Source organism: Rana temporaria, chromosome 7 (assembly GCF_905171775.1).
Source record: "Rana temporaria chromosome 7, aRanTem1.1, whole genome shotgun sequence".
NCBI lineage: Eukaryota > Metazoa > Chordata > Amphibia > Anura > Ranidae > Rana > Rana temporaria.
The window spans coordinates 64,494,003-64,515,930 of record NC_053495.1 but is presented as its reverse complement, the minus strand read 5'-3'; the positions used below and the strand labels follow the sequence as shown (position 1 = coordinate 64,515,930).

Below are 21,928 nucleotides of genomic sequence, written 5' to 3'. Positions count from 1 at the left end.
ACTCGACGAGCAAAACGATGCGTTTTGCCCGTCGAGTTTCTCGGTCGTGTGTACGGGGGCCTTAGGCTGGCCATACACGTATAGTGCTGCAAAACTACAAGTCCCTTCATGCCTCTGGGTGTCATGCTTGTGGCTGTCAGAGTCTCCCTATGCCTCATGGGACTTGTAGTTCTGCAACAGCTGGAGGTCCGCTAATTGCATATCCCTGCACTATACCATTTTCTTGTACAATTTTTCATTAGATTTATCAAAACCATAGACTATGAGGTCAAACCTAAACACTTTCAATTTGTATGCAATCAGGCAGGCCCTTGACCTACATAGTTCAAGGTAAATCTAAAGGAAATTTAACAAGAAAAGGTTATAATGTATGGCCTTACATAACCAATTCTTTCACCATGGCGAGAATTTGAAAGGCTGCCCCCTTGAGAAAAACTGCCTTACAATATGCCTGCATTGCTCTCCGGATTTACAGACCTGGCAATTTAAAGTTTGCTCAAATAAAAATAAAAATTACATCATAAAGAACAACGATATGATAAATGCCTCCTGGTGTGCACAAAAGGCACTAAAGAAAATAAAGTGCTTTATCCCTTTAGAATTCCTGCGACTTTGCCATACCTTGAATTCATCAAGGCCTGAAGTAACATTGGCACTGATGCGGATGGCAATAAAAATATACCACATCCTAAACCTTTTACACTATTCATATAACAGAACAGAGTATCAGAATGGTTTTCTAGGTCCAATGGAAGATGCCATATTTGGTGCCAAGAAGTTTTGATTAGAAATTACAAAGACTTATTCAAAGCCCAAAGAATTTTGCATCTGTAAATACACAGACATGTATATGGTCCTGGAAGTACAGTCCTACTTTTTATATATATCATTTCTCAGCATGATTATTACCCCTCTGTTTTCACAGAGCAAAACATTGCCAATTTCCCACAACTTCACTGGAAAGATATGTAAACATGCAACAATGCATAAAGAGCTGCACTGACAAAATATACATTATGTTGTATCACTGTTGAAATATCAGTCCTATGGTGGTTAACCATATCTACCATCAATCTCCTGAGTATTCCATTTCTTCAAAAAGCTAATTTTACCAAGTAACCTTAGTTACCTTCCTCTTCAGTTAGTGGGAAAACTCCTTTCCAGTGGAACTATGAGAGACCAAATGAACAAAAAAAAAATCCTAAATGGATATTCCAAGCAGTTGAAGATAAATTGTACCGTTTTTCAGGATTCCCTCCCTTCCCAAAAACATCTCAGCTATAAGGGTTTTTAATTAAATATCCAAAGCGTTGTGGGTTTTCCATGACACATTTCGGGGCATACATGTGCTCATGGGGGTCAGCTGGGGGATACTCTTGTTTGGTCCCATCAAACCAACCCCCTGTCTTTATAAGCCACCTTATATAGTTCAGATCCCTTTTGTCTTCATAGTCCCCCCATCTTGGGAAATCCCCATTTTGTGCAGAAATCAGTTTGAAATGGATTCCTTCTGGTGGGAAACACCATGAGCAGTGCCAGCCAGAAAAATGTAAAGGGCTTCCCAAAGACCACTGAACCAATATATGTCCTGTTTTGTTCTCATATTGTCGGAAGTTGGGCATAGTGTAGTATTCCCTTCTGCGGAGACGGATACCATCTGTGCCATACACTAAACGAAGCATTCCAATGGTGCAGCCAGAAATGACTTCAAGGGTTCCTGGTTGCTTCCAAAAGAAGCCATACAGGGACTTGCGCATGTGAAAAGCAATTGGTTCTGTCCACCCATCATAAAGTTTAAGGAATAACACACCTTCTTTGCTTGGGATCTCATCAGCATCATCTATGATAAAGAGATCATCATCTCGCAAGTTTCGTAATCGAGATATTCCATTATGAGTCAGAAATGTTCGTAGATAGTCATCTGCTATCCACCCATCCTGTTTACCCCCTTCCGGAAAGTGGTTTAAGAAAACATACAACACTTTTGATTTAATGTAATCAAATGTTCCATTGAGAAGCATTTGGCGAAATAAGAGAGACCGTGCTTCCCCATAAGCAGTAAAGTTTGATTCACATATTAAGAAGACATCCACAGCCCCCTCAAGCTCATGGAATCGTGCATCTAGGAGGTCAAATTCATGGTTGATGTTGATGGCATTGATAACACGGCGAGGCTTTAAACGTGGAGTCAAGCGGTCCTTTGTTGGGAGGTTGGAATGCTGAACAACTGTTGGCACTCCACAACTAGGTCCATGCCACCCAGGCAAACACACACACTCCACCCATTTCCTACGTCTCTGGGTTTGCGGTTGTTGCTGCCGAGAAACACCAGAGGAAGCTTTACGTGGAGAGGGTCTTTCTGGTTTCTCAGAAAGTGGGCGGTCCAGTGCCTTTGTCCCTGGCTTGAAGCATACACCTCCTGATTTGGTTCTCACAAAATACTCTGCCGTGTCTTCCTGCAACACAAATTCTTTCAGATGAATGTCATCTATGCTAAGACTTTCACCACGTGATGAAGGTGGAGGCTTCGGATGCTGAACAGAAAGTTGAGGAGGCCGATAGTAACCTGGAGTGCGCAAAACCTGTGCACTATCATCCATCCTTTCTACATGTTGAAGCAATAATGGCCGGGACTCCCAGAAGAAGCCAGAGATGAAGTTTGGACTCAGAGACACCAATTCCCGGGACAGTGAGACGTAAGAGAGGGCCTTCAAGAAATGAAGAACAGAGATCACACAAAGGCCAGCCATACAAAGTAGCAGGAACATCTTGTGCCACCTCATCTTCATCCTGGTCAAAAAAAAACAAAAAAAAACAACATGTTAGGATAATGTAATAATTAAAACAGCTTAAAATTAGAAAATCTGAATGTTTATCTACATACAGTATAACTTCAGGGGAAGATTGTTGTTAAAATGAACGACTGGGTCCCTAAAAAAGATGGTATCTGAAGAGGAATTTCTGAACAACCTGGCAGTGTTGTCAAGAGGGTGACTTGTAGAATGTGGCACCTCATAATGCCTATTCGACCACAGGGGGGGGGGGATCTTGACTTAGTAGCCTTTTAGAATTTAGCGGCACTTAACACCCAACTACTCAAGGAACCACAAATATATCATCAAAAAAAGATCATAATAAAATGTCACTTTCATATGAAGTCAGATATTCTAGAACATGCCCCCCTCACCTAGTTTTACATGCCTTATTAAAAAAATTGCCAAACACCTGCATAAGCAGCATTTTTTCTTTATTCCCAATGTGCATGAGGCCTTAACCACTTCCCTACCGCACTATAGCCTGTTCTCCAGTTCCAAGAGGGCATCCCTGAAAATGCACTGAGGAGTCATCAGTTGTTAAAGACACAGTGTCCGTCCGCCCGGTCCTTAAAGGAACACTTTAAATTAAAATTTTTAAACAACATGTTATACTTACCTCCACTGTGCAGCTCGTTTTGCACAGAGTGTCCCTTAACCCTGTCTTCTGGGGTCCCTCGGCTCCTCCTCGCAAAAGCTTTCCACCTTCATGAGAGCGAGCTCGCATGGTGGAAAGCTTTTGCGAGTGCGCTCCCGTGATACAGCGGCGGGCATAGCCGCCGACTGTATCACTAGGCCCCGCCCCCCGGCGCGCTGCGTCATCCGCTGTGATTGACAGCAGCGCCAGCCAATGGCTGCGCTGCTATCAATCCGTCCAGCCTGGCCAATCAACGGCCAGGCTGGGAACCGAAGAGGATCACGTAGTGGCGCGACACTTTCGAGGGGTCAGGTGAGTAAAACGGGGTTTCGGGGGGGGGGGGGGGTCCGGTACCGTCGGATGGGTTTTTACCTTAATGCATAGGATGCATTAAGGTAAAAAAACATTTACCTTTACAACCCCTTTAACCTGCTCCCAACTGGTTAAGGATGCTGCGACCATCTGCTCTTAAACAACCACGTGCTTCTGCAAAGTCGGACAAAATTGTCACATTGAAAATATTCAGATGTCACTTTTATTAGACTTTTGAGGGTTAACATTGATGTCTATGGCCCTCAAGTCACATGAAAGTTGGACTAAAGTAGTGCAGGAACTATTTTTACGTTGCACATATATGAACTGTACTCATCGGAAAAGATGGGAAGTGACTGGTCATGCAACTTAGGGGTCCAAAGTCACATGACAAGCCATACAAGTGTGATTGGAGCCTTAAACTGATACATTCTGCTGGAGAGTTTGTGCTTTTGAAAAACAACAGACTTGCTGGATGGATTACCAGATGTATAGAGAAGAAAGAAAGCCTAAAAAACGAATACAGCTATCACATCTAAGAATTGGTAAGCTGCAATATAATAAAAAGGTTTGCTTTTGGGTTCAATACCGCTTTAATACAGATAAAATAATATTCCTTGACGACTTATTCCACATTTTTCATATGCAAAAAAAAAAAAGTACTCATGGCTTCCTCCCCCATATTTAACATTATCTAAAGCAACACATTTTTCCATGGGCAAATTGCGGGAATTCAAATGTAAAAGCAATGCTTAAAAAAAAATGCTAAAATTGACTAACTTTTACTGACACAGAAGAAACATAAATTAGGCCAAGGTAACTGATCTGCGTGAAGTGTCACTTTTGGCCTTGGGATCCTTCGGTCTACTGAGAAACTGCAACTCATTTTTGTTGCCAAGACATGTATTAGAACATGTGCAATAAGCAATTCTTCTTATTAACAACTAAAGACAGATTTATTCGTTTAGCATTGTTTTAATGTGAGAAGTTTAATGTATCCATCTGACCTGACCCAAGAGCAAAGTAGCCCATAAACACAGGGTGGCAGCTGCCAACCCGACAAATAATTGAATCTCTGTAGGTGAGAAACAGTAAATGTTGGCTACCTGTTCCCAAAGACAATGATCAGGTTAGACGAGGGCCAAGTCTTTTGCAAGCAGAGTTAAATGGTGGGAACAACATGAGGGAGATGCGGTGGCTCAACGCGATTGGCACTGCGCTGAAAAGCCATTCACCTCTGCAGCTAGGGGTTCGGATCCCGGTCTCGGCTACATGTGAATTGAGTTTGGTGGCCTCAGCCCGGCTCCCGGTGGGTGAGCTATGCGAGGTAAGCCTGCGCTTAGTACGCCCACCCCCCTCCCACAAAAACCACCACACCTACACACGCACTCGAAATTGGGTTAACATGCACGTACTTTGACCACGCGGTCTCTAAAAAAAGAGAGGCGAAGGACTAACGGGGCTGGTTGAGCGGGCAAATCCTCTCACTCCCTTATAGGGAGTCCCTCTGCCTCGTTGGGCTTCAAAGCGGAGCAGGTAGGGCGGGCTGTGTGGGAGGACCCCCTCATGCACCCGCCATTGCCACCCGGGGCATGGAGAAAGGTGGCAGATTGCCTCTGGGGGAGGCCTGCCTACTCCCAACTCCTGCAGTCCGGCTCCTCTCTCGAGTACACGCACAAAATACACTTAAAAAAAAAAAAGAATTGGTGGGAACACCTGATGAGGAATGGTCTAATATACTTGATAATGTCCCTATGGTATCCCTATTCTTAGCACAGCAGCTCACCCAACTCCATCATTCACCGTACATATCACATCTTGGCCTAAATTCAAATTTAGATTTTTTTTTGATTGGGTATGTTTTATAGCAAAAAGTTAAATATTGTTTTTTTCTTAAAATTGTTGGCTTTTTTGGTTTTTAGCGCAAAAAATCAAATCCGCAGAGGTGATCAAATACCACCAAAAGAAAGCTCTATTTGTTAAAAAAAAATAAAAAGTACGGTATATTTGGGTACAGTGTTGCACGACCGCACAATTGTCAATTAAAATAACGCAGTGCCGCATTGCAAAAAAAATGGCCTGGTCATAAAGGGGGGGTAAACCTTCTGGGGCTGAAGTGGTTAATAGCGACCACTCACTTTGCCATGTGAACAGTCTATACTCCTTTAGTAAATCAAACATATGCTGCCCCAGAATCAAAGTGTCCCTAGAAGTTCATTTTCAAGTATTGGAGACTATGGGATCAGACATCAAATACTTGGCGAGTACTTTATTGAATGTAGTGCTGGAGAGATATAGAGATATGCTATACAGAAAGCACCGTCACATATCCCCTAATACAAGGGGATAGGGAAATTAATAGGTTAGATTTCTCTCCCACACAGTTACCATGGTGCAAATCTTTTAACACCTATACAAAAACTCAGCCAAATCCTCCAACACATAAACACAGCATTGCAAGCTTCCCATCTAAATAGCCAATTACTCAAACCCTATGACAGCAAACATTCCACAGACACATATGACATTCAAACACGAACCTTTCCTAGGCCCACACAGTGTCACAACCATCTACTATTCACCGTCATCATGAGAACTAAATAGGAAGCGATGCTAAATACAAGTGATGCTAGAATTACGATATCCACACAGACGATCAGATTTTTCTATCGGTTTTTTATCCATAGGAACAATTTAAAACATGTTGGGCCAGATTCACAAAGGATTTACGACGGTGCATCTCCAGATACGCCGTCGTAAGTCCGAATGTGAGGCGTCGTATCTCGGCGCCTGATTCAAAGAATCAGATACGCCAGAATTTGTCCAATATACGACTGACGTAAGTCTCTTACGCCGTCGTATCTTAGGTGCATATTTACGCTGGCCGCTAGGGGCGCTTCTGTATATTTCCACGTCTAATATGCAAATGAGCTAGATACGCCGATTCACGAACGTACTTGCGCCCGGCGTATTAAAATACGCTGTTTACGTAAGGCGTACGACTGGCGTAACTTTACCCCTCATAAAGCAGGGGTAAGTCATGTTAGGGTATGGACGTCGGAACAGCGTCGTATTTTACGTCGTTTACGTAAGTCGTACGTGAATGGCGTAGGTTACGTTCACGCCGACCAAGCATTGAGCCGGCGTAACTTAGGGAGAAAAATCGACGTGATATTGAGCATGTGCGCGCATGCACCGTTCGTTAGGCGCGTCATTTATGTGGGGTCACGATTCATTTCCATACAACACGCTCCCTACCAGCCTACTTTGAATTACGCGGGCTTACGCCGGCCCATTTACGCTACGCCGCCGTAACTTAGGGTGCAAGTTCTTTGTGAATGAGGTACTCGCCTCTCTAAGTTACAGTGGCGTAGCGTATATGAGATGCGCTACGCCTGCCTAAACTTGAAAAGCGGAGTTCCAACCACAATTAGCATTTTTTAAATGTATGTCCTTTCATAATGCGTTTTTATAATATAAATCCGGTCACTTACTATTTTACAATCCGCCGCCGATCCGCATAGATATTCAAAAAAGATTTTTTATAAAACTATGTCCACACTGTTGTCATTTTGCTTGTGGGCATTGTGAAGCCTACAGGCACTTACTTCCTGGAAGTCTTGGATGGGGAGCGATAATTTGACAGCGCACTGCATCCTGGGAAATGATGACACACATTTCCCAGGAGCATTAGAGGGAGATGATGTCAGGATCCTAGGTGATTTCAAAGGCAGATTTTGTGGGACCGCATAGCAACAGGCATTTCTAGATGAGTAAAAAAAAAATATTTATATTTTTTTTTTTTTTTTAGGTCTAATGAGCACAATAATGAAAAAAAAATTTGGGATGGAAACTCCACTTTAAGCCATTCTTTCTGAATCTGGCCCGTTCTATTTTTTTGCATGGGGCGCACACACGATCGGTTTGTCCGATGAACAGTCCATCGGTCCGTTTTCATCGGACAAACCGATGGTGCGTACATGGCTTAAGATTAGGCAGACATGGGTTCTGGATGCAAAGTTCATTAGGTGCTTAAACATTTCCAAGCCAGGGGTCTCGAGGTGGTCAGGAAAAATTAGGAATGTACACCAAAGCAGGACTAACAAAAATCAACATTCTACTAATTGAAAGCTTGACTACAGCCCTCTTTTACTTTTAGAGTGAGGAAGACTTCACATTTCTGACAGATTTTTAGTATACGAGAAATGAGGGTACAGGTGTCATGGCGACAAACGCGGCAAAGATGGCTAATGCCGTGTACACACGATCAGTCCATCCGATGAGAACGGACCGATGGACCGTTTTCATTGGTTAACCCGATGAAGCTGACTGATGGTCCGTCACGCCTACACACCATCGGTTAAAAAAACGATCGTGTCAGAACGCAGTGACGTAAAACACAACGACGTGCTGAAAAAACGAAGTTCAATGCTTCCAAGCATGCGTCGACTTGATTCTGAGCCTGCGTGGATTTTTAACCGATGGTTGTGCCTACTAACGATCGGTTTTTCCCAACGGTTAGGAATCCATTGGTTAAATTTAAAACAAGTTGGCTTTTTTTAACCGATGGTTATATAACTGATGGCGCCCGCACACGATCGGTTTGGACCGATGAAAGCGGTCCATTAGACCATTCTCATCGGTTTAACCGATCGTGTGTACGCGGCATTAGGGGTTTGAACTCTTCCCTACTGAAATCTATTTTTCTTTTGATCTGTATCATCATTAAAGATTTCCAAATCCTTTGTTCCCTGACAATATTTAAAATAAATCTCCCCAGCAGGAAGATACAAGGAATAAAAACCTTACAGAATTTCTAACCCTTGGCTGATTTAGGGCTTTGAACACGGCAACCATCTCCTTTGTGCTTCCTACAGATTATTTATTTTTCTTTTTAGATTTGCGTTCCTGATAAATCAGGCAGCAGCAAAATATGGTGAAAGTCAACCATAAAAACATTGAGTTCCACAACTAACCCTGAATGGTTTTCTCCAGACCTTTTTGTACTATTATGGGTCAAATTTTGTTGGGCAAACCTTCACTGGGGGCAGTCAGGGGAACCAGAATTTTATTGAGGGTGGCTTCCCGTGAAGGCAAGAAGCTGAACAAACTGGGGAAAAATGGCTGAAGACCTTCATTCCCCAAGAGGCATTTGGGCATGGGTGCTTACCCCTTGGCTTTCCAGCTGTTGCAGAACTACAAGTCCCACGACGTTTGTATGAATCTTCACGTTTCTATTTAAAGTGGTTGTATAGTGTTTTTTTTTTTTTTTTTTTTTTTACTTTTACCTACAGGTAAGCATATAATAAGGCTTACCTGTAGTTAAAAAAAAATATCTCCTAACCCTTTACGATTTAGGAGATACTCCCCTTTCAATGAGCCCAGCGGCCCAATGCGTACAGGGGATTCTCGGCTTAAGGCCCGGCAGACGCCGGACCTTGCCGGAAAGATGTCTTGAAGTGACGACATCGCGGCTCCAGCCACTCACAGAGTTGTAGCCGCGATACCCGGAAGACACGCCGAGGCAACATGTCAGCTATCTCGGCGTGGACCAGGTTAGTGTCCGACGCCTCGTTCTAAGGTAAGTATTTCATAATGAGCTAGTGTGCGGTGCATACTAGCTCATTATGCCTTTTGCCTTACAGGGGGTAAAAAAAAAAAAAAAAAACCTGGTATACAACCACTTTATTCCCGGGCCATAGGAAAAAGACGGCCTCCAGGTGGCTCTATAAATCCAGGAGGCCGTCTTTTTACGGCCTTGTGTCCTCCAGCCACTGCCCGAGATGCCTATGCGCGTGCCTGGCGGCCGCGATGTCCGCCAGGTACCCGCGATCGGCAGTGAAAGAGCAGGGACGTGGAGCTCTGTGTGTAACACAGAGCTCCACATCCTGTCAGGGAGAGGAGACTGATGCTGTGTCTCTTGTACATAGGGACACAGCATCGGTCACCTCCCCCAGTCAGTTCCCTCTCCCCACAGTAAGAATCACTCCCAGGATACACATTTAACCCCTTCCTCACCCCCTAGTGTTAACCCCTTCCCTGCCAGTCACATTTATACAGTAATCAGTGCATTTTTATAGCACCGATCGCTGTATAAATGTGAATGTTCCCAAAAATGTGTCAAAAGTGTCCGCCATATCGCAGCCCTGACAAAATTCGCAGATTGCCGTATTACTAGTAAAAATAATAATAAAAAAAAATAAATTAAGAATTCTATCCCCTATTTTGTAGCCACTATAACTTTTGCGCAAACCAATCACTATACGCTTATTGCGATTTTTTTACCAAAAATATGTAGAATACATATCGGTCTAAACTGAGAAAAAAAATTGTTAAAAAAAAAAAAGAAGGAAGAGGGATATTTATTATAGCTCTTTTTTTGTTTATAGCGCAAAAAATAAAAACCGCAGGAGGTGATCAAATACCACCAAAAGAAAGCTCTATTTGTGGAAAAAAAAAAAAAAAAAAAAGGACGTCAATTTTGTTTGGGAGACACGTCGCATGACCGCGCAATTTTAATTTAAAGCGATACAGTGCTGAAAGCTGAAATTTTGCTTGGGCAGGAAGGGGGTATATGTGCCCAGTAAGCAAGTGGTTAATAAGATATTTCACAAATAGCTATAAAACTTTTTGCAAACATACAATACACACTTTCTATGTGCAGTGAACAAACAGGTTCCAGTCTTCTGTTATGGCTTGGTAAACACAACTGACAAAAGAACATTGTTATAAATAGTAGTTAACACTAGTAGCTAACACCAGAAAACATTTGTTTCTGCCCTCTGGGTTCATCGTTAGCGGGTCACTTTGAATGTACGCCGAACAGAAACTGGATTGCCAGTCTTTCCACACCAAAGGCTTCAATATAACTCAGAGAACTTCCAGAGTAAAGAACAGAATGATCAGACATGAAACAAAATGTTACCGTTTTTAGACTAAATGTAGAAACTTTGTTTTTTTAATCGACATGTTTTAGCGTGCCTGGCATCTCGGGTGACCACGTGTCCCGGATTGCCCGCATTTTGCAGGTCTGTCCCGGGCACATTTCAGAACAATACAGTGTCCCGGAATGAAACTGACACAGCCAAACCCCCCGCCAATCTGATGCCCCCCAAAAAAGGCCGCCACATCACCGCTTTACTCACTGACAGTACTTGTCCTGGCGGGGAATGCCTGGAGGAGCACAATCCCGCCCCCTGCTTGTGATTGGAGAAATCATAAATCCCGCCTCTTGTGTCCAATCACTGTGCTGTGATTCGTTACAGGACAAACTGATTTTTGGGAAGGTAGGGTGCCCCTGAATGGTAGTTTGGAAATGTGGTCACCCTACTGGCATCACACCTCACAAGCAAGTCAAGTGCAGTCAGTATGGCATTCTGGTACTTTGCAGGAAACCTGTTCCCTGAGAGAGGGTGACATTGCCATTGCTGGTCTCCTTTGCAAAACATTTTTTCTGCCATCAGTATGGACTGGATGACCTTGATTAAGCATTAAATCAGGAAGACCGATCTGCATGCTTGTTTCATGTCAGCAACTCGAACAACAATGAAGATAATGAAGACAATAAATTAACAAGATAGATAACAAGTCAAAAAAATTTTTAAAGGAGAAGACAACAACGGAAGCTCTTTATTTATATCCTCACAGGATCAGTTTCAGCCTTTGAACTCCTTCATTGAAACAGGAGGGTGCCTGGAAATGCTAGGGTTGCATACCAATGTGTTTTTACTGAGTGGTTCCAGAGAGGAACAGGCTTGCTTATATAATGGGAACATGTGAGCATTCAGTAAAGCCTATTGGTTGGATGAAGAGCACATCATGACCCAGCCACAGTGCCATTATCAGATATCAGTCCTCCACCTCACAGATTAAAGACAATTGTGCTGAAGCAGCTGTAGGTATAGTCTCCTATGGTAATGTTCCTAGTCAGAGCTTCTGTAGTGAATGAGAAGAAACGACCGGTAGATACAGTATGTCAGGCTTGTACACACGGCTGAACGTCGGGAGACATTGGTCGGTTAAAAAAAGTCAGATAGTAAACCTGCGAGATCAGCAGGCTTGCCGATGCTTTTAAAATTCAGCATCAAAAACCAATGTCAGATTTACAAACACTGTATTTAACTATATAAGCTCAGTTTACTGTTAAAAATAAGTGTGAAATGCACAACTCTGGTTGGTGTAAAAAAAGATGTCCGCTCGCCGCCTTCTCACTGTATCCTTACTGCGGCCGAGTGCAGGGTTCACCAGATGGCCATGCCGGCATGTCACTTCCGTTACAAAATAGAGATAAAAAGAAACATTGCACCTGTAGCACAGGTCTCCTACCAAAGTTATCATTTAGGAAACGTATTGTTCTTTAAAAAGGGTTTGGCTCCCTCTAGTGGCCATTCAAACTTTATCAGAATATTTCCTTCTGGTGAAGAAAAACAGTTATGCATTGTGGGATATATAGGACAATGAGGAAGTACTCATGTTGTTAAATTAGGCTAGGAACTACAAACCCACAATGTTAAGCTACAAACCCACAATGCCAAGTCACAGCACAGCCTGCTGGGTAAGCAGATAAAAGGACAGGCGTGGCCTGCTTTCTCTCTCTGGATGCTATTCAACAACCAACAAGAGGCCTGTATGTGTTCTCAGGGCTGGGAGAGCCTGCGGCCTATAGCAGAGAGCGGATCGCCTGCCCCAGAAGGATCTTTGTGAGCAGCCCTGCTGATCGAGCAGGAAAAAAAAGCCAGCACTTCAGAGTTTTTGAAGCCACTTGCCTTCCAGCATACCGGGAGGAGCAGCACGGCGCGGAGGTGCCATCTACACAGCCATCTGGGATCCAGAGTGGTGAGAAGGCATTTGCCTATCCATGTAGTGACTGTACTATTGTTAGGTGATTGCCTGCTATACAGACTGCTGCCGAGACCTGTAGTTCCACATCTGTGGATCTATTGCACCAGAGTATTCTATAGCTGGATCCTGGGGTTTTCGGTTTCCTTTTCCCCCATGCTGCAAGTTAGCACTGTATATATTCTACAGTTTCCCTTGCTTTTTTGGATTACAAATACGTGCACCACCTCACACTGCAGTACAATTAAGCTAGCTGAAGACAAGAAAACTGGAACTGGAGGAACTTTCAATACTTTATTCTTTCACAGGGCTTTACTGCTATACAATTGTGTATCACTCTGAACTGCACTCTAGGGGGAGCCATTAAGCAACATACAGTTGGAATGTGTACTTGTATTACTGTGTTCACTGTTGTGTATTCTGAGTGCAGTGGTCACATATACCCTTATCAGGTTGCTATTGGATACATCGGTGTGACGTTATTGCTTTGAACAAATATCTCTGCCAATCAATACTTGTGTTATTTATCTGTTATTCACACCATTTCTTTATGTTATTCTTCACCATTTTTCATCATAGTAAACTTTTACAAGTTGTTCATTGATATCTTGAGTCTCTATTGACTGCCACAACTGATGAAGTGACGGGAACCCAGGGTCTCGGTAAATATACTATATGCTCTTTCATTATTGTGTCCCTTTCTGTTGCTGGGTTCTACACTAACATTGTTAAGCAGGTGTGCCAGAGGGGTTGAGACAGTTCTTGAGGTTGAGTGGCAGAGTGCAAAACCAAACAAATTAAGTGGCTCCTACGGGGGTAGCGCTACACTCCATTTGGTTCTTTTAGATCAAAAGGGATGAACTTCGGTCTGCAAATGACGTCAGTTTAACCACTTAAAAGACGAAGCCTTTTTCGGACACTTGTTGCTTACAAGGAAAAAAATAAAATGTTTTTTTGCTTGAAAATGACTTAGAACCCCCAAACATTATATAAAATATATTTTTAGCAGAGACCCTAGAGAATAAAATGGTGGCTTTGCAATATTTTATGCCACACAGTATTTGAGCAGAGGTCTTTAAAATTCAATTTTTGGGGGGAAAAAATACACTTGTTACGCCCAGAATCGTGATCTTTATTCCAAGCAAAAACATTTTTTTTTAAAAAAAAAAACACGTGATGCTCAGTTTATCCAGAATTGGGCAGCCATTACAGGTGGAACTCGAAAAATTACAATATCATGCAAAAGTTTATTTATTTCACTAATGCAACTTAATATATTAAATCGACTCATTACATGCAAAGCAAAATAGTTCAAGACGCGATTTGTCATAATTTTGAGGATTATGGCTTACACCTCATGAAAACCCCAAATCTCAGAAAATTAGAATATTGTGAAAAGGCTCAAAGTGTCCCACTCTAATCAGCTAATTAAAACAAACACTTGCAAAGGGTTCCTGAGCATTTAAATGGTCTCTCAGTCTGGTTCAGTAGGAATCACAATCATAGGAAAGACTGCTGACCTGACAGTTGTGCAGAAAACCATCACCGACACCCTCCATAAAGGAGGGAAAGCCTCAAAAGGCAATTGCAAAAGAAGTTGGATGTTCCCAAAGTGCTCTATTAAAGCACATTAATAGAAAGTTATGTGGAAGGGAAAAGTGTGGAAGAAAAAGGTGCACAAGCAGAAGGGATGACCGCAGCCTGGAGAGGATTGTCAGGATAAGGCCATTCAAAAGTGTTGGAGACTTTCACAAGGAGTGGACTGAGGCTGGAGTCAGTGCACCAAGAGCCACCACACACACACACAGACGGATCCTGGACATGGGCTTCAAATGTCGTGTTCCTCTTGTCAAGCCATTCCTGAACAACAACCAACATCAGAAGCGTCTTACCTGGGCTAAAGAAAAACACACCTGGTCTGTTGCTCAGTGGTCCAAAGTTCTCTTTTCAGATGAGAGCAAATTTTGCATCTCATTTGGAAACCAAGGACCCAGAGTATAGAGCAGACCTGGGCAAACTACGGCCCGCGGGCCGTATACGGCCCGGCGGACCTTTTAATCCGGCCCACCCCCGCCGCCGAAACCGCCGCCGCTGCCACGTTAATCAACGCGGCGGGGAACATTAGACAGCGTTCGTTTGAACAGCTGTTTTCCCCGCCGCGCATAGACACTCCCCCTTGGACGGATTTGTCCAATCGCGAGCAAGGGGGAGTCACATAGACACTCCCCCTTGCTCGCGATTGGACAGATCCGTCCAAGAGGGAGTGTCTATGCGCAGCGGGGAAAACAGCTGTTCAAACGAACGCTGTCTAATGTTCCCCGCCGCGGTGATAACAGTAGGCAGGGCCGGGAGGGGTCACACGCAGCCACTTGTGCCAACACATGCAGCCACTTGTGCCAACACATGCAGCCATCAATTGTTGCCACTGTTCCCAAACACAGCCACTGTGCCAATCACACGCAGCCACTGTGCCAATCACACGCAGCCACTGTGCCAATCACACGCAGCCACTGTGCCAATCACACGCAGCCACTGTGCCCATCAAACGCAGCCACTGTGCCATCACATGCAGCCACTGTGCCAACACACGCAGTCACTGTGCCATCAATTGTTGCCACTGTGCCCATCACACGCAGCCACTGTGCCATCAATTGTCGCCACTGTGCCCATCAAACGCAACCACTGTGCCATCACACGCAGCCACTGTGCCATCACATGCAGCCACTGTTTAATCTATTGTTATTGATTTAACAGTGGCTGCCTGTCCCCAGCCTCTGTCCCCCTCCTGTGTCATGTCCCCAGCCTCTGTCCCCCTCCTGTGTCATGTCCCCAGCCTCTGTCCCCCTCCTGTGTCATGTCCCCAGCCTCTGTCCCCCTCCTGTGTCATGTCCCCAGCCTCTGTCCCCCTCCTGTGTCATGTCCCCAGCCTCTGTCCCCCTCCTGTGTCATGTCCCCAGCCTCTGTCCCCCTCCTGTGTCATGTCCCCAGCCTCTGTCCCCCTCCTGTGTCATGTCCCCAGCCTCTGTCCCCCTCCTGTGTCATGTCCCCAGCGTCTGTCCCCCTCCTGTGCCATGTCCCCAGCCTCTGTCCCCCTCCTGTGCCATGTCCCCAGCCTCTGTCCCCCTCCTGTGTCATGTCCCCAGCCTCTGTCCCCCTCCTGTGTCATGTCCCCAGCCTCTGTCCCCCTCCTGTGTCATGTCCCCAGCCTCTGTCCCCCTCCTGTGTCATGTCCCCAGCCTCTGTCCCCCTCCTGTGTCATGTCCCCAGCCTCTGTCCCCCTCCTGTGTCATGTCCCCAGCCTCTGTCCCCCTCCTGTGTCATGTCCCCAGCCTCTGTCCCCCTCCTGTGTCATGTCCCCAGCCTCTGTCCCCCTCCTGTGCCATGTCCCCCGCCTCTGTCCCCCTCCTGTGCCATGTCCCCAGCCTCTGTCCCCCTCCTGTGCCATGTCCCCAGCCTCTGTCCCCCTCCTGTGCCATGTCCCCAGCCTCTGTCCCCCTCCTGTGCCATGTCCCCAGCCTCTGTCCCCCTCCTGTGCCATGTCCCCAGCCTCTGTCCCCCTCCTGTGTCATGTCCCCAGCCTCTGTCCCCCTCCTGTGTCATGTCCCCAGCCTCTGTCCCCCTCCTGTGTCATGTCTATAACATGTACTCGTACCAGTTTTCCAACAATGATATTTACTGCTTTTTATAAAGAAATACAATTGATTTTATGCAGTATTGAGTTTAGCCTTTTGGCCCGGCCCTCCAAAATATTTTTAGTTTCTCATGTGGCCCCATCGAAAAAATAATTGCCCACCCCTGGTATAGAGGAATAATAAAGAGGCACACACTGCAAGATGCTTGAAGTCCAGTGTGAAGTTTCCACAGTCTGTTGATTTGGGGAGCCATTTTTAATCTGCTGGTGTTGGTCCACTGTGCTTCATTAAGCCCAGGGTCAACGCAGCCGTCTACCAGGAGATTTTGGAGCACTTCATGCCTCCTTCCGCAGACAAGCTCTATGGGCATGCTGACTTCATTTTCCAGCAGGACTTGGCACCTGCCCACAATGCCAAAAGCACCAAAATCTGGTTCAATGACCGTGGGATTACTGTGCTTGATTGGCCAGCAAACTCGCTTGACCTGAACCCCATAGAGAATCTATGAGGCATTGCCAAGAGAAAGATGAGAGACATGAGACCAAACAATGCAGAAGAGCTGAAGGCCACTATTGAAGCTTCCTGGTCTTCCATAACACCTCAGCAGTGCCATAGGCCGATAGCTTCCATGCCACGCCGCATCGAGGCAGTAATAGCTGCAAAAGGGGCCCAAACCAAGTACAGTGGAACCTTGGATTACAAGCATAATCCGTTGCAGGAGAATGCTCGTAATCCAAAGTACTTGCATATTAAAGCGAGTTTCCCCATTGAAGTCAATTGAAGCGAAAATAATTTGTTCCGCATTGACTTCAATGGCATGCAATACCGCATGTGGCCTGAGAGCATCGGAAACACCCGGAAAGAGCCAAATACACATCGGAAAGGCTCGGAACGAAGTATTTCCGCGATTTTCAGAGCATTTCCGAACAGCGCCGATCGGCTCCGGTGCCCCCCCACCACAGGCCAAACGCGGTATTGCACACCACTTTGGCTTGAATCCTGCTCGTGTTGTCTCGCAAACCGAGTCAGGATTTTTTAAAATACAGTGCTCGTATTGCGAAACGCTCTTTAACCGCGTTACTTACAATTCGAGGTTCCACTGTACTAAGTACATATGCATGCTTCTGCTTTTCAGAGGTCCGATATTGTTCTATGTACAATCCTTGTTTTATTGATTGCATGTAATATTAACATTTTCTGAGATTGTGGATTTGGGGTTTTCATGAGCTGTAAGCCATAATCATCACAATTCTGACAAATCACGGCTTGAACTATCTTGCTTTGCATGTAATGAGTCTATCTCATATATTAGTTTCACCTTTTAAGTTGCATTAGTGAAATAAATGAACTTTTGCACGATATTCAAATTTTTCTGTTTTGATCTGTATATATAATTTTTTTTTTTTTACTTGTGGTGTAATTTAGAGAGAGCGCTTAAAACATGTTTATTCATTATGTTCACCTTCTGTGGGGAACTTATGTTCTGAGCAGCTAATGACACACCACCTTTAAAATTCTTACATTTCGTGGTCAGCTCCATGGTTTATCTATTTATATGGCTTTAGATACGTTTAAAGTCATGAGAGGCTGCCATTGTTTACACCCTTCTGAAAAAGTCAAATATGTATCTGTATACCTGATCATGGTCAAAGACTCGAATACAGAGAAGGGGGGTTATATGGCAGCCAGGAAACTAGTATCTTCAAATGAAAAGGTCAACAGTGGAAGTCTATAGGTTTCATGACAGATTTCCCTTAACCACTTAAGCCCCGGACCATATTGCTGGTCAAAGACCAGAGCACTTTTTGCGATTCGGCACTGCGTCGCTTTAACTGACAATTGCGCGGTCGTGCGGCGTGGCTCCCAAACAAAATTAGCGTCCTTTTTTTCCTACAAATAGAGCTTTCTTTTGGTGGTATTTGATCAACTCTGCGGTTTTTAGTTTTTGCGCTATAAACAAAAATAGAGCGACAATTTTGAAAAAAAAAAAATATTTTTTACCATAATAAATATCCCCCAAAATATATATAAAAAAATGTTTTTTCCTCAGTTTAGGCCGATACGTATTCTTCTACATATTTTTCGTAAAAAACAAAAAAAACGCAATAAGCATTTGATTGGTCTGCGCAAAAGTTATAGCGTTTACAAAATAGGGGGAAGTTTTATGGCATTTTTATAATTTATTTTTTTCCCACTAGTAATTTTCGGTACTTCGACATTAAGGTGGACACTTCGGACACTTTTGATACATTTTTGGGACCATTGGCATTTTTATAGCGATCAGTGCTATAAAAATGCATTGATTACTATAAAAATGCCACTGGCAGAGAAGGGGTTAACACTAGGGGGCAGGGAAGGGGTTAAGTATGTTCCCTGGGTGTGTTCTAACTGTAGGGGGGGTGGCCTCACTAGGGGACAATGACTTGTAATTGTTTATACATTATATGAACAGACGGTCAGGCATTTCTCCCCTGACAGGACCGGGAGCTGTGTGTTTACACACACAGCTCCCGGTCCCCGCTCTGTAATGAGCGATCGTGGGTGCCAGCGGTGATCGCGGGAGTCAGGAGGGGGTGCGCGCCACTAGTGGCCGCTTCGAGAGCTGACGTTATACTACGTGCTCTCGCGCAGGAGAGCCAAACTAATCTCACAAGATAATATGAACAAGTTGTAAAGGGCGTTTTGGTTACTAGAACTGGATATGCTTATCCGTATCACTATTTTCACTTCCTCATTAAATACGATTTATCCCGCTATTAATTTCTATGGACAATGTGCCCTTTATGATTATTTTTGTGATCGACTTTGACATGTTTGCTTTATGTGCCAAGATATGTAGGACTAATCGTTCTTTCAATGCAAACAGTGGTAGCTATGCAAGCTTTGCAGTATTTCACATATTCAATGGAGAAGCATGTACACCTGTACGGTTTTGCATATGGATAGCCTAAAAAGAAAATCCAAATTTAAGCATAAATCTCAAGAATTCTATATCATAAAACGGTTATTCACACTCTGTGCAGCTTGTGAAACTTGCTGAACTCAGCTGGTAAAACCTATAAAAATAGTTTTGCTCCTTTTAATAGACGATTAAGGATTAGAAACCAGCCTTAGGGCTTGTTAACACCGGGGTCACTCTCTGTAGAGGTAGATTGCTTTTCAGAGAGTTCCTGAGATGAACTACGAACTATAAGATGTGAAGTGTGCATAGAGGAGCGCAAATGACCGCAACGCCAAACACTGCTCCTTCCAAACAAATGGAAGTGAGGGAAAAAAAAAAAAAAGAAGAAAAGGAGAGGTTCGGGAGCTCATAGCTGATGCTAGAAGGAAGCAGAAAAACCCAATAAGAACAATTTCTTGAAAAATAGATTTTAGGGTCATTTGATAGTAAATGTGTACAGATTATTTTTGGAGAATAATGGTTGAGTGTCACTTTACACCCAGGGCAAGTGCCCGTTCACACTACCGTGACTTGGGATCCGACTTGTGTCGCCCCAAGTCGCACGGCATGAGAAATTAAAGTGAATGGAGCCGTCTTAATGCACACTACTGAAGTCGCTTCGACTTCAGAAAAGGTTCCCGTACTACTTCAGACTTCTAGGCGACTTGTACCCACTGATTTCAATGGAAGTCGGATCCCCTGTCTTAATGTCTTAACTGAAGCAACTTTACAGGAAGAGAAACTACCGTATTTATCGGCGTATAACACGCACCCTAATTTTAAGAGGGAAGTTTCAGGGAAAAAAAACTTTCCACAGCCCCCTGCGCAGGGCCGTTTGAAGACATTTGGGGGCCCCATGCAAAAAAATAAAAAAGTTTTTAAGTTAAGAAGCGGGGGGACGGGGGGATGTTGGCGACTTACCTCTATCCTCGCCGGCAGATGTTGGTGTCCGCACAGGGGCACCAGCAGGGAGGGCCCTTGCTGCATCGCTGCGTCCTCCTGCAGTCCGGTCGGCCGTGTAACATTACCGCACGGAACAGGAGATTCAGTTTGCTGTTCCCGGGGCCGGACTGTAAGGAAGTGAACACTCAGTGTGTGCACTTCCTGTCAGTCCGGCCGGGAACAGGAACCCGATTCTCCTGTACCGTGCGGTTATGGTACACGGCCGACCGGACTGCAGGAGGACGCAGCGGTGCGGCAAGGGCCCTCCCTGCTGGGGCCCCTGGCCAGCTCGGGGCTCGAGGCAAATGCTTGCTTTGCCTGTCGGGTTCCGACGGGCCTGCCCCTGCGTATAACACGCAGGCACAGTTTACCCTCTATTTTCAGGGTAAAAAAAGTGAGTGTTATACGCCAATAAATACAGTAGTTTTCTCAGGCAAACCCCTCCCTCCCACAGAGATGATTATTGTTTGATTGGCCACTGGCAAAGTCACCTGTTCTGGAGACGACTTGAGGTCGCATTGTAAGTTGCGCTGAAGTCGCCTTGCAAAGTCGCGCCCAGAGTCGTGTTGCCCCTGTGTGAACCGGCACTAAGGGCCTTCCTGCTGGAAAGAGAAGCCCGGAGCATGGAAAGAAGTGAAATAGGCAGAGGGCGGGCATGACCAGCGTGCTTGGGACACAGGGGGTTAACTAGGCGGTGAGGAGAGGGGGGTAGGCGGTGCTAGAGTAGTTTCCCGGGCTCTGGGAGTTTATTTAAGGGAGGGGCGGAGCTACGGAGCTTAGCAGCGTGGAGGGAGACAGTAGAAGGAGGCAGATTTTTACTCTGCGCCTTCAGTTAGCAGCAATGGCACAGGTGGATCTGTTATTAGCGAGGCTTAGGGCCAGGGCGGCAGAGAGAGGTCCGGAGTGGCTGGAGTGCCAGATAGGGGGGCTCATTGAAGACCAAGCGGGGGGTCGCAGGAACCGTCGTCTCGCGCGCGGCAATCGCGGCCGCCGGTGCGATACTCGCCCGAGATATCGGGGCGATTGAGGAGAGGAGCCAGGAGCCCAGCAGATGACCCGTCGCCCCCGCCGGCTAAGCGGTCGCAGCTGGCGGCCGGGGGGGAGTCCGGACGGTACCCTCGCACGCGGAGGAGCTCGGGAGGCGGGGCCTACAGCCGGGATTGCGCCCGGTCCTCACCGGGAAGAGGGAGACAGGAGCAGAGGCCAGCAACACCCAGCGCTAGTGTGGGTTCCAGTGGAGAGGCCCGGCGAGGGAATAGTGGGGCCAGGAACAGCGGGCCGTCCAGCCACACGGCAGCTGCATCAGGGGGTCGGGGGCAGCAAGCCCAGGACAGTGTGGAGGAACAGCAGGCGGCTAGGCCGCAGAACAAGGGGGGGAGGGGGGGCCAAGCCAAGAAGAAGACTGCAGAAGTGCGATCCAGGGGTCCCCTGGGGTCTGCGGCTCCCAGATCAGCTTCGCCTGGGGGGCCACAAGTGCCGTGCGGTGCAACAGAAGACCGATCGGAGGGCGAGGTGTCCGAAGACGAAGAGGAGGACGTGAGACAACCACCGGTGGATGTAGCGGCAGCGGCTGGTGGTGCGGTTCCCAGGCAGCCAGGTAAGACTACCTCCTTACCTACTCTTGATTTCACTAATGCTTTGTGTACCTTGTTAGGGGTGGGGGGGGGGTTAACCCGGGGGCTGCTGGTGCGGTTGCACGGGGACCGGTGGCGCCTGGGGCTGCGGGGGCGGTTCCCGCCGCTCCGGGGGTCCCGGACCAATTGCAGGACCTGCTAGGGGGTCTGCGGGACCTGTTACAGCGTTTTGCTGGGGG

General features: G+C 45.7%; 1 protein-coding gene across 3 annotated transcripts in view; it reads right to left on the bottom strand.

The window, feature by feature from the left end:
• Positions 1-1,186: 1,186 nt before the first annotated feature.
• MGAT3 (beta-1,4-mannosyl-glycoprotein 4-beta-N-acetylglucosaminyltransferase) overlaps positions 1,187-21,928 on the bottom strand; it is a 184,227-nt gene continuing 163,485 nt past the window's right edge. For all 3 annotated transcript variants that reach the window (XM_040359504.1, XM_040359503.1, XM_040359505.1), the window contains exon 2: positions 1,187-2,790. In XM_040359504.1, the coding sequence (XP_040215438.1) occupies positions 1,275-2,789 (1,515 nt within the window). In that variant the 5' untranslated portion in view covers position 2,790 and the 3' untranslated portion in view covers positions 1,187-1,274. The remainder of the gene's footprint in view (positions 2,791-21,928) is intronic.